General features: G+C 37.5%; 1 protein-coding gene across 1 annotated transcript in view; it reads right to left on the bottom strand.

Moving 5' to 3' along the window:
* ABCA12 (ATP binding cassette subfamily A member 12) overlaps nucleotides 1-13,101 on the bottom strand; it is a 184,381-nt gene that overhangs the window by 106,441 nt on the left and 64,839 nt on the right. Inside the window, exons 4-7 of the mRNA XM_007456410.1 lie at nucleotides 6,097-6,188; nucleotides 3,984-4,081; nucleotides 2,854-2,862; nucleotides 1,185-1,361 (exon numbers count right to left, since the gene is read on the bottom strand). Coding sequence (XP_007456472.1) covers nucleotides 1,185-1,361; nucleotides 2,854-2,862; nucleotides 3,984-4,081; nucleotides 6,097-6,188 — 376 coding nt within the window. The remainder of the gene's footprint in view (nucleotides 1-1,184; nucleotides 1,362-2,853; nucleotides 2,863-3,983; nucleotides 4,082-6,096; nucleotides 6,189-13,101) is intronic.

The raw sequence follows: 13,101 nt of genomic DNA, 5'->3' as shown, positions 1-13,101 counted from the left end.
TAAGGAACTTCAGTTATAATAATGATTTAGAGTGAATATCCTATGTAATAATCATATCTTGTACTATAAGCAAACAAATAAATGAAAACCACGACCTGTAATTTTGCTCTGAATCACAGGACCCAGCTAATACCGTCATTATATTCCCACCCAAAACAATCTTCTTAATAAGCTCATTCATACTAGGAAAGTCAGGCTTTTGTTCTGTCTTAATTCAAGGTCTTTCACGCTGAAAATGTGATTTCGAACAACATATTCTTAACCACACATTCTACGTGACTGCTGAGTTTGTTGAGATACAATTTTAAGTGCTCTACATTGGATTGGGGTTATTATAACAGTGTCTCTAATCTAGTTCATTTGGAAAACTCAGACTACTGAAGAGTAATTTAAGCATTCTGCACTTACTTACAATAAAATTCAGAGAATCAAGGGCAAAAATGTTAGATGTGGACATGTTTCATTTACTCCTGTTTAGAAAATTTTGAGAGAATTCTGAATATTTTTGTGAACTTTCATTGTATGTGGAGTTTCATTAAAAGAAGATTATCAGTGTCTTATTTTCACATCTTAATTTAAGACTAGCATATGAAAATGGTCATTAGCACTCCATATTATAAAGTTCTTGGTTTTAATGTATAATATTTTGGACAGAGGGATTATATTATTTCATAAAAAAGTCAAATTTGTAAATTGGGTTTGACCTTAGAAGAAACATTTTAAAGATTATCCATTATTCTAACTTCTGAGAGTTATAAGGCTCTGATAGTTTCATTATTAAACTTACATTGTATCCTGAGTAATCTCACTTAAATAAAATATCTCAGAGAAAACAGTCAATCTTCATTCACCATAGAGCAAAGTCAAATTTCATCTACAAAGATGTCTCCACATTAACCATAATGCAGTATTTTTGGTTCCACATTAACATAATTTCAATCCTGCACATTTAAATAGCAAACAGACATATTACTTAGAATTAGACATTGTATGTGAATCTCTGTGCGAGGAATTCATGCCAAAGGTGAGCCAACATTTCAGTCAGCATTTCCTAGTACATGTGGACTACGTACGCATTTGCTCTTTGATGCATTTTGAGTCACTTTGTGTATACGATAATGGAAACAATACACTTCTTTCTATTGTTTATGAGATCTTGATCATGTTAAAATATTTACACTCACCTGAGAGAACTGGTTTGTTAGTTCTCGGAGAGAAGACTCTAAAAGGGTCATGTTGGACAGGCAAAATATGTTAAAAACATTTTTCCCTAGAGTGGTCCAAGAGAAGGCATAATCGGCAGTATATCTTGGATAGCTCTCACACAGTTCTCTTCGTATATCTTCTGAAGTCGAATTTTGCTGTAAAAGCAATGTGTGTGAGAAGAGTGGTATAATAATGCTAGTAAATATAGATATTAACATGTCCTAGTCATCAAGGAAACTCACCTGTCTACATAATAGCCATTTTAAGGTCCTGCATTATAGCAACTATTAAATTAACACTAAAATACGTTGGGTTTACCCATGAAAAGTCACTGAGAGAATGTGTGAATGTGATAACTCTTGTCATCTTTATGATTCAAAAGATTTGCATATGATTTTTTAAACTGAACACATTTCCTGTCTCTGACTAGACAACCTAAATGTGCTAGATCTTGTCTCACAAAAATCTTCAGGCTTAAAAATCTTAAGCTTTTCCTGGACATTTAACAGCAGAGACTTAGGTGTCCTAATAATTTGTGACACTTCGTGGGAAATTGGCCAGGATCTTTGGAAGAATTCCAAAAAGGAAGAGCTGCAGAGTCTAGTCTCAAGACCAACAGTGTTTGTTTAGAGAAGTGGAAAAACATGGATTATGTTTCATTTGCAAAGCAATTATTTCATTTAAGAATTATGCACATAAAGAAAAAAGAAAACACATATATGAAAATACATACAAGCATATAATTATCAAAGGCAATAATTGGAAAGCATTTTCATAACAGAAGTCCCCCATATATTTCACAGTACAGACTAGTTAACAGATACAGCACTATTTTCATCTATAATATTGATCACATTCACCATTAAGTTGTTTAGATATTTATAGAGCCAATTACAGTTAGTTGCAATATTTAATGCATCCGTCTTAGTAATTAATTATTATAACCTGTGAGGTGAGGGCTAGCTAACTTCATCCTCCCTTTATATCACAAAATCTACACTCTACCTTCCAGTGATTCAACTTCTAAATGTAATGAAACAAGACAGGCTCCACTTATTCCAGGAGATACTCTAAGTGCCAGGTCTTCTAGTCATTCATCCACATCTCGTTCTTAACATTACATATAAACTCACCCCAGAATGATTTCTCTACTTATTCTTGCAAGGGTTGCAGAAAGCAGTAAACAGAAAGAAAAAGGAATCAGAGAGATTGCTGACAGAGGCATCAATATGTGATCCTGATTTTTACATCCCTTTTCTGCTCCAACTACTCTGAAAATATGTATCTATACATAGAAAATTCATTTTTGATTTATCTCCATCGGATACATGACTCTGTGCTGCCTCACAAAATTCTGAAATTTTATTCCATATGAGAAAGAGAACCTGGGAGTTTCAATACAATAAAGTGGTATTTTTGAGAATAGCACTGCTATTCTAGCTATTAAAGAATTTAACTTATACAATGCAAGGCTGTTTGCTTCTAGGAACCAATATAGAAGAAACAGAATGGAATAAAATAACTTTCCCTAGTTTGCACCCTAGCATGATTTGTGGAGGCTTTATACTGGAATTACGTGGTCACATGGTGGGGCTTCCTCAGCTACACAGGGTGCTTTAGGTACCTCAACTATTATATAAACTAGACTTTCAAAATCTAGACTGGACTGACCCTGCAAGTCTTATATTTCAACCAGCACTGGCAGAATTGCCTTGATAGGTATGGTGCCTTTTCCTGACATACATTTTTGTGTTGTTCTTTGGCTTATTGACATAAACAAGTTTATCAAGATGCCTCAGTTATACAGAATGTTAATTCAAGGGGAACTAATAGACACATATTAAGCAGCAGCGGTTATGGTCACAGGAATATATGAATAAAGACCAGAGTTATGTCCCTATGTTTCAGATGGAAGAAACGTCTACTACATAAGACATGATATATTATTAAAAATGCTTATGTGTGTGTGTGATAGATAGAGAAAGAGAGAGAGAGTAGTAGTCTCTCCATGGCAAAATATTAAAAATGATCTCTTAATTTCTGAAGAGCACGTAAAGCAGGATTTAAATGTCCATTGGCTAGCCAAATAACTTAAATCTGGTTGGATAAAAGACAATAAGGAGAAGTGTGGATTGCAGCTGACAGAAGAGTACCTCTTCTGCCTAAAGGCATTCAAAGTCAATTTCTCAAAAGCCTTGTATATGTGCACACATACACATATAGCTCATAGGTTGCCAGTTTACACCTCCGATAGAAATGATGTTTATCATCTTGCAATCTGGAATCTTAAAGTGGAAGACTGGTAAACAGACGGAAATCCATAGGTAAGGGCTTTAAACCACGCTAAGGAAAGGGATTTTATTACTTTGGGGAGATATTTTTTATAGCTCTAATTTTTTCCAAAACCGTTATTAGTATAGATGAGGCAGCAAGTCTGATGGGTGTTAAAGTTTCATCTGCTTTCATACAGCATTTTTTCTTTCCTGCTTCAGGAAATTAAAAGATCACATGTAATGCCACCCTATTTTTTACTAAATGAAAATCTTAAGTTCAATTAAGGGACTTAACAGGGAAGTAAATAAATATCCAAGACCTTAAGGAATTTAGAATGCCTCAAAATTAAGCTTTTTATGAAAGAGCTCCCAAGAAAAGAATCTCCCGGAGATATTACTCCAAATGGGAATACGTTTCCTATTTGGAAGATTCCTCTATTAATCTAAGAGGCATTTGTTTACCTGTTTTTTATTATGAGTCCATACAAAACTGAGTGAAATTACCTTTTCCAAACTAAGGATCCAGGCAAGCACTTGACTACCATTGAAAGTATCTTTTCCATTACTTTCCAAATCAGAACGTGGACTAGGAAATACTGTGGCTGTTGTAAAAGAAAGAAGAGATTAGCATACTACACACACACACACACACACACACACACACACACACACACACAGGCAGGTTCACATAAGAATCCATAAATATCACTTATGCTCTCATACACTCCACAGCAAGAATATGCTCAAATATGTATCTTCCATGAAAGTTTCATATTGGCAAAATGGCAAAGTCCATCAGTTTTTCCTTTCACATAAAACTGTGATGGTTTTGGTCTGCTTTGGGGTTTTTTCCAATCATTTTTGGATGTCATTTGCTTTCATTCCAGTTTATGTCGTTAAACTTTATCACCAATATTATTGCCTAATAAACTGAATCATTTCTGTTCAGGCCTAGAGGATCTGAGGTGCCTCCACTAGCTCCACAGATCCATCATACCCAGCATCTGTTCAAAGGATCTGCCAATGCACATCTGGTGATAATGTTTTTTTTTTTTTTTTTTTTTTTTTAATTATTCAATTGGGAGGCTAAAATCTGCTTAGGATCATAAATTCTCTCCTCCCCAAAGTGGTTTCTGAATGGTGTTTCAGATCAAATAAATGGGAGGAAGCAATTAGTCCAGACTACAGTATATGCTAATTAAGTAATTCCCAAAGTGGCCTCATCCAGTACTATTTATAATGTGGCAGAGTGTTCCTGGTTAGGAGCATTAGCTGGAAGAGTATGTTCAGATCTATAGCATGGATGTTCATTAAGCCAGTGTGTTCACTTTTATAAATTGTGTACAGAAATACTTTATTATCCTCACAACAAAGCATCTTAATATTCAAAGATACAGTGACCTAACATCAGTGGGGCCTAGGCTTTGTTAAAATGCTCACTGGGCTGAAGAATTTACCAACTGATTCCTCTACACCAAAGCAATACATTTGTGAGATGACTGGCCAGGCTAAGAAACATAATCTGTGGCTACTGAGCAAAGAAAAGCTTACTGGACCACAACAGTATGATCTTATTTCTACTGTGCTGTAACCTACTCAGCCAAACACCCAGAGATCATTCACAACAGCACGTTAACTCCTCAAAACCACTCACCGCCATATTCCTACTACAATAACAAAGAACTTTTTTTCATTTGGTCCATCAACTTGTATTGGAATGTTAATATCATAGAATCTTAAATATCACATGGCATTTTTAAAGGTACTCCTTTTTTTCCCCAGATCACCAATCATATTCTGACATACAGGAATCTCTGTTTTGTTCACTAATGTATATTCAGTACCTAAGACAGTGCCTACATGATAGCAGGCACCCAACAAATATTTGCCAATGAATATAAAACAGTCCTGCTGTTTTGAGAGTTTACTCTCAATTTGTGGCTTCTAACGAGTGTCTCTCAAGACCACCTGCAGCAAAAGCACCTGGACATAAGATTCAAGGAGCTCAGCCTGTGGGTATTCTGCACATTACTGTCTCAGGGCCACTGGCCTAGCTGTGAATGAAAGAAGTACACAAGCACGATGAATGACTGTGATGCTGAGTGGTAGAGTGGGATGAAGAAAACTACAGCTAGAAGAGTCCCATCTTGGCAGTTGCTCTAGTACCAGGTCAGCTGGATGATGGGACAGGGAGGGTGCTTAACCTTGTTGGGCCTCATACTCCTCATCTGTAAAATATAATGTTTGGACAAATCTCTGAGATTCTATCCAACATTTTTTACTGATGCGCATTCTAACCATCCCAGTGTTATCTAATTGCAGGCAATGGAAGAGTCCCTAGTCAATTCTGGGAAAGCGTGTAATTCTCAACATTATACATTTAAGGTTTTGCTCCTAGAGAGTATTTCGGTAAGAACTTAATTTCCAATTATCCTCAAGACCTTTGCATAACTGCACCACCACACTCAGGCAACCACAAGGAATATTTAGATCTCTTAGGGATATTCTAGGCATTCCATCTTTGTTTGAAAAGTTAAAAGTATAACTTTTAAAGATTAGACCTTTACTGGTTGTTCCAAAAGGCCTGTTCTAAACTGGGCAGAAGAGGATGGCTTACCCAGTGACGCGTGCCGTTTTTCTGGAACTTCAGTGCTCTGGAGTGATACACTGCTGTCCTTTTCCAGGTTGGATGACTTTCTCAGAATTTCACTAGAGAAGAAAAAGCAAGAACTCTATAACTTCACTCACATTAATTTCAGTTAGTTACAGCAATGTATTATGTGGTAGATTCCAGGGCTCTCCTAGGACTTTCAAATTTTTAATCTACTTTCTAGGATTTTAATGACAAAACTCACCTAACCATATACCAATGAATATATAAGGGCTCCTACAAGGTAAATTTTTACTCAGAGAAAATGGCCTAGATAAGGTTTAAAATGCTTATTTTTTTACTTCACTCTTATAGAAAGAAAAAAGGACTTTAGAGCTAAATACTGAAAATATTTGTGATATATATCTTTTCTTTTAAAAAGATGGTGGGGCTTCCCTGGTGGCGCAGTGGTTGAGAGTCCGCCTGCCGATGCAGGGGACGCGGGTTCGTGACCCGGTCTGGGAAGATCCCACATGCCGCGGAGCGGCTGGGCCCGTGAGCCATGGCTGATGAGCGCTGCGCGTACGGAGCCTGTGCTCCGCAACGGGAGAAGCCACAATAGTTGAGAGGCCCGCGTACCGCAAAAAAAAAAAAAAAAAAAAAAAAGATGGTGGATCCCAAATAGATGGTAGTCAAAGGGTGCTTCAGAGACTGAAATCAAGGTCTGCTTATTTGTCAACCATGAAAGAAAAAGAAGTTTTCTATGTTAAATTATAGATGGCATTTTGAAGACTGTCAAAGATGAACACTTGCAAGACTGATTCAGAGAAGAACACACCTTTATTGAATATCTAGTCTGTGCTAAGCACTGTGGTTGGTGTCATTACAGGTGGCACCAGGTGTTAAAGAAATAATGATGTACTCAGGGTTTTAATTGTACTGAATGTATCAAGGCTGTAATGATAGCATGTGGTGCCAGGAATCTCTGCACAACATGATCACACCAGCTTTTGGAAGAAAATATTATTGGACCACTCCACAATTCAGTAACCCTCTTTTAAAAGAATTGCTTCCTGTTCAGTTTATTATTATTAACATGGAAATAATCATATTTTCTTGAAAACTTGATATTCCTAAAGTAAGTGTCTAAAATAAATATATCTATGTCAAGAGTGAAATAAGTCCAGATGTCTGGAATGAATAATCTGAATTTTGTCTGATTGTTTATAAAAAGCTTACTTACGGTACATAAGAATGGATATAAAAAGATAACAGTGGAAAAGCAAGAAGTTCTGCTTGCTACTGTGGTTCGATTTGACTTCCCTTTTCAGAAACAAGATCTGAGTCCTGGTTCCAGGATACTTTATGATTTATAATTGGGAGAAAAAAGAAATCTGTTTTTTTCCCAGCGTGTCCTTTTAATAAAAATGATAAGAAGGGGTGATATTTGTTTTCATTCCCTAGTGTTCTTCCAATATTCTCTATAAAATGTACTGGTTGCTCTAAAAGTTCTGCATTCTTAATGTATATTTGAATTATTCATGACCATGACTGTATTCCCCTAAATCTTCTTACATTCCTTATGCTGACTATTTGGATGGGAAAACTGTTCAGATAAAAATAAGAAATGACCTGAACCTTTTTCCTGCTCTCAAACAGAAGTTTTAGAAAGTTTGAGAAAGTCAGGTTCACTTTTCTTTTTCTCGACATTTTTTTAGTTCAGCTTGAAATACTGTAAGAAACACTACTGAATATCAACACATTTTGAAAATAAAGGGAAAAACTGCCTTCATAAAACTTTTAAGGAATAGGGACAGCAACAAAAACCAAAGGGAGAGTGACAAACATCAAAAAGAAGAAAGAAGGAGCAAGAGAAAACAGAGACTTGAACAATAAATGGGAGTGGGGGAGAAACAAAAAAGAGGCGACGGGAAATTAAGAAAGTGTGAGCTTGGAGAAGCAAAAGTTGCATCAACTCTACAGGGGACACCTTGCCCATTTTCCCACGTTCAGATAAGAGCCCGAAAATTATTCCTTCAAATATTCTTTCAATGCCAAAGACAAGTTCATCCCCTTCCCGGCAAGCTGCTGTCTCAACAGGTTTGAACTTGCTCAACAGAAAATGGCTCTTCCAGACAAGGAACTCTGGCGGCCTCTTTTCTAACAGGACCCGTCCTTGACCAGGAAGTGCCCACAATTACACGGTTGCCTATGAGTCCCACGTTACAGGAGTGGGGAGGAGGTTCATCTACTTTTAGGTGGTCCCGGCATGGCCTTTTGTCAGGGAGAGAGCGTGGGATCTCACACGTACTCTGCTGGTCATCTTCCTGCAAATTTTCCCATTTTGCTTTGCATTTACAATGTGTAGTGTGATGGCATGTGTCTTCTGCCACCGCTCAATGTAACTATTGTCTGTCAACTCTTAAAATGGAAACCACAAAATAAATGTGCAACATCAAGCATTGTGGGTAAAAAGATGAATTAAGGCTCTAAGTTGATATACAGCTTACCTCCCCCAAGCAAAGGTAATTAGTTCTTTTTGACTCCCTATTAAATTACTAAAGGAGGACAGGAAGGTATCCAGTCTTACTGAATTAAGTGTAATCTCTGAGCTTTCTAATTAGCTTGACCATACTTATAGACAGAGAAGTCTATGCTTCTTAGAATGATGAATGAGAACCAGTATCTTTTCCAACATTTTACACAATGTAAGCATTTTGTATATACTTACTTTATATAAATTTTAAGTGTATTATGTTTGTCTGTGTACCTATTCCTACCACTTCTCCATTTTAGGCTGTGACATCTTTGGAAGTAGGCACCATGATGATGCTCTTTTTATTCAAAACACCTAGCACGGTACTGAACCATAAGATAGGATGGCTGATTAAATAAAAAGAGAAAGTGTTGCTGGGATGTAGAAGAAAGAACTTTGGAGTTGTTAGATATCTTTTGAATCCTAGCTCTGCCTCTTCCTAAAAAATTTCAGCCTCATCTGAAAATTAGGAATGATACACCTATCTTGCAAGGCTGTTGTGAGTACTAGGTGAGATGCCCTTAACAAGTGCCTCTCTGGGCCCTGTCATCATAGGCACTCACCAATATTAACTGTCAAAGTGCCCACGAAGAAGATGGTACAAAGACACAGCCTTCACCATCAGTATGGAGCTGAAGCCCCATACTTATGTATCTATACTCCCCACATAATCTTACAATACTAGAACCTTCAAGATCTCTGGACACCAAATGGATGCACCCTTATCATTCATAATCTGGAACCAGTGAGCACTGGCTGGTGAGGTGGGAAGAGGGAAAGTACCTTACCCAGAATTTTGTAACCCTTTCTTCACTTTATTATTTAATTTCTTTATCAGTTTACTCATAAGATGAATTTTCCATTTGAAGTAATGATCAATTTTCTCCTCGGACTGTAAAATGCTTGAGAAAAGTCTATTTACAGTGCACTGTGTTGGCAGATGGTAGGATGTTTAGCACATGGCAAGCACTGAATAATAGATAATAAAGAATATCACTTGGAAGAACTGACAGCTAAGGAAGCGTCTTTTTTTTTTTAAATAGCCTGCCCTGCCTCCACTGTTGCACACCTGGTTCTGCAAAGGTCCTTGGAAGAGGAAACACCAGAGATGGCACCACAGACACAAACATATAATCAATCTTACACTTTATCCACCATATTCATCCATAACCTCATTAACATTTATTAAATTCCCATGATATGTAATATAATGGGCAGGTCAAATAAAAAAAACAGGGATCATAATACATCAAATGGTAATAGCTAAGTAAGGACATGCCTAGGGAATGATGACAACACATGACTGGGGGTGCTAAGTTAGAGTGGTCATTTGTGTCTCTTATAGAGCGAGATCCTAGAATCATAATCTAATTCATGCCTCTTGCTACCTTAAAATCTTTTTCTTCATACTTTCACTAGACTTGTGGTTTTCAACTGGGGGCAATTTTGTGCTCCCTCCCCTGCTCCCAGGGGATATTTGACAATATCTGGAGAAATACTTAGTTGTCACAATTGGACGGGAGTGATGCTACTGGTATCTAGTGGGTAGAGGCCAGGGATGCTACTAAACATTCTATAGTGCACAGCACAACAAAGAATTATCTGATCCCAAGTAGCAATGATGCTGCGATTGAGAAACCCTGCACTAGGCTGTGACAGAGAAGTGGATTTATTCAATGATGACTCCTCCCTAATCCCACTCTCTAGGACCAACTCAGGAGATTTAAAAATCCTATTCGGGAACTCTGAATAGCTCTAAGAAAGTCTCAGAGAATCTCTCTCATACTAGATATCTCTGGGAGGTATATTAAGGCATTATACAAAATTTGGATGCCCCTGAATCCAGCATGTAGGCTCACCTGAGTCCAGAGAATTCAACCTTCTGGGTGAGGCAAGAAAGCCTGAGTCAAATCTCCAAGTGGCCCATGGCATCACTTTACTGCCTTTTACTGGACCCAGCCACATGCACAGTACCACGGAGATGGCTAAGGGCCTGCCTCTAACGTGTTGAAGAGGTAGAGTCTGCTTCTATGGTATTTACAGTGCTCTACTTTGAAAAGGAATTTAATAAGGGAAACATCTTGGATTCAAAATGTTAAATTTAAGATACCAGGAGGGAAACTAGGCTCAGAGTAGTTTTACTTCTTCTCAGACATGTCTACCAACAGTTACATTGGGGAAATGTCACATTTATAGATATCATTGCAACGGTAGGATTTATGCACTTATATTGAATGTGTCTGTATTTCCTGTGAGTGGGAAAGACCACCTGTGTGGGCGGCATCCATGTGTGCCATGGTAATTCTGTCTTTAAAAGGAACTGCTTCCAGGAAAGACACATATGGCAAATCCTAAAAAGAAAATTCTGACATTCTTTTTTTGTCTTTAAGGATTAGTTAAACTTTTTATATTTTTTCCCTTTTTCCCCAGACTTACAATTATATGGGTATGTAGTGACACCTGGAAAGAAGGCATGAAATCTGCTCCAGGCCCAGTTCTGATTCCAGCTTCAGATGACATTCATTACCGACTTTTAAGTACAAATAAGAATGTTGTAATGGCACTGAGGCCTCCTCAGTGATTTGATATGGTTGTCCTTCCTGACTCCCCCAAGAAGAAGTCATTTTAATTTTTTTCATTATTTTCTTCAATTTCATTCTGATGTTCATTCCTTCAGGGTCATCGATGCTTCAGATACAACCCCTGCCTGCCCATTTTCAACATACACCTCTCTTCTAGGTAGCTCACTTATCAATCAACAATCTATATCATTAAGGTGTTAAGATTTAGAAATGCCTTCATATGTTGCTCTGTCCTACGATTTTTTATATTCTTTGGAGGGACTTTGGAGATATAATGTATATCTGAGCTAATACATTTCCAAAGGCACCATGATGGGCAGATGAGGAAATGCCTTGGGGGTAGAGGTGTATCAGAAGCACGCAGAATATCGAGGAGGAGATAACATCACAGTAGCTTTCAGGTGACCCTGTACATATTACGTTCTACCTAGCCCTGACACAGCAGATTAATATGGCAACACTACAAGGGAATTTGTCATTTTGCCATCACAGTCAGCAGCAAAGCTACCTGCCTATTCCTCTAAACTGACTCTACAAGGGCCGCCATTGATTTCTTTCCTTTATTAAGTTCTGAGATTCTTTTTTTATGGCCTATCTCAAATACACCTTCCTCTAGTCTGGTAACCACCACCCTATCTGTCCTTAACAATCTTACTCACACAGGTCTCTGGAGAACTCTTCTGACATCTCCCCACCCAAACCTCTCTCCACTCCAATAATATATCCAACAGTCAGATGCATATTCCTCAGGCAGAAACAACATCTCAGGGTGTCTGTGTAACTATTCACCATTTGTTGTCTGACGTCCTGGGCACAGTGAGAACTAAACAAATATTCATCACATTTACCACGTCATACATTAATTTACCTGTTTAGTAGTCTCTCTCTCTCCCACTAGATTTTAAGTTTATATAGGGATATACCTTAGTCATCTATGTATCCATAGTGAGTTGCACTGTCTCCAGCATGTGGTACACATTCAATACATTCTAACTCAATGAATTAACAATTTTGCCTGTGTGGCAGTTAAGACTTCCTTCCACTTTGTTTTTGATAAATGAAATTTTAACCTTTATTTTTATATGAATACTCACTAAAATGATTACTAACTAGATGGTTAATAATTACTCTGAAATTAATACAGTGTGAGACTTATACATCTCACCTCACCTTTATAGTCAAATGAGGACACATAACTGTCTTACTTCCACTTCCCTTATATTCCCAATAATACCTTCAGGTCAGTTTCTAAACACATCCATATTTTTCAGTATTAAACAAAAGTCTTGGCACTTTAAAAATTTCCCTGAATAGAATCTGATTGGCTATGTTTCAAGTTCTGTAGGAGCCATTCAATAGGAGCAGAGATATGAATTTGGAAAACACACGTCATGGATGAGTGTCGACATGACAGAGATAGGAAGTAAATCCATAGAGGCAATACCCCACAGGAGCTGCAGGAATGTTGAATTGCTTCTCCAAATAATGACCCTGTGAGCTCTGCAAGATGATCTTTGCCATTTGCCAGCTGTGTGAGCAATGGCACAGCCAGGGGTTCCCACTGTTCTGATGTATTCTTAGAGGCAGGGCAGGGAGGAAGGACCACAAGGGTATGTCCCATGATGTTGGATCATCCCTTGTGCATTAAGGGCCAAAAAATCATAAATGTAATCATTTCTTCTTTCAGACAGCTAGTTACAGTTGATGCTGAGTATATAGTGTTGAATTTTTTTTTTAAGCACCTCATCCTGAAGCTAATGCTTAAGAAAAATATGAATTTAATAACAGAAGGTTGGTGCCAATGCAAAAACGCATGAAAAAACTTGGCGACTGGCCAGCAAGTAGTGACTGAGTGTGATCATGTCTTTCAAAATAAACATGGTGGGCCTTTTTTTTTTTTTTTTTTTTTTTTTT

The sequence above is a fragment of the Lipotes vexillifer genome, unplaced genomic scaffold, assembly GCF_000442215.2.
Source record: "Lipotes vexillifer unplaced genomic scaffold, Lipotes_vexillifer_v1.1 scaffold1179, whole genome shotgun sequence".
In the NCBI taxonomy this organism is placed as follows: Eukaryota; Metazoa; Chordata; class Mammalia; order Artiodactyla; family Lipotidae; genus Lipotes; species Lipotes vexillifer.
Note: the sequence above shows the minus strand (reverse complement) of the source record. Positions and strands in the feature narration are given on the sequence as shown.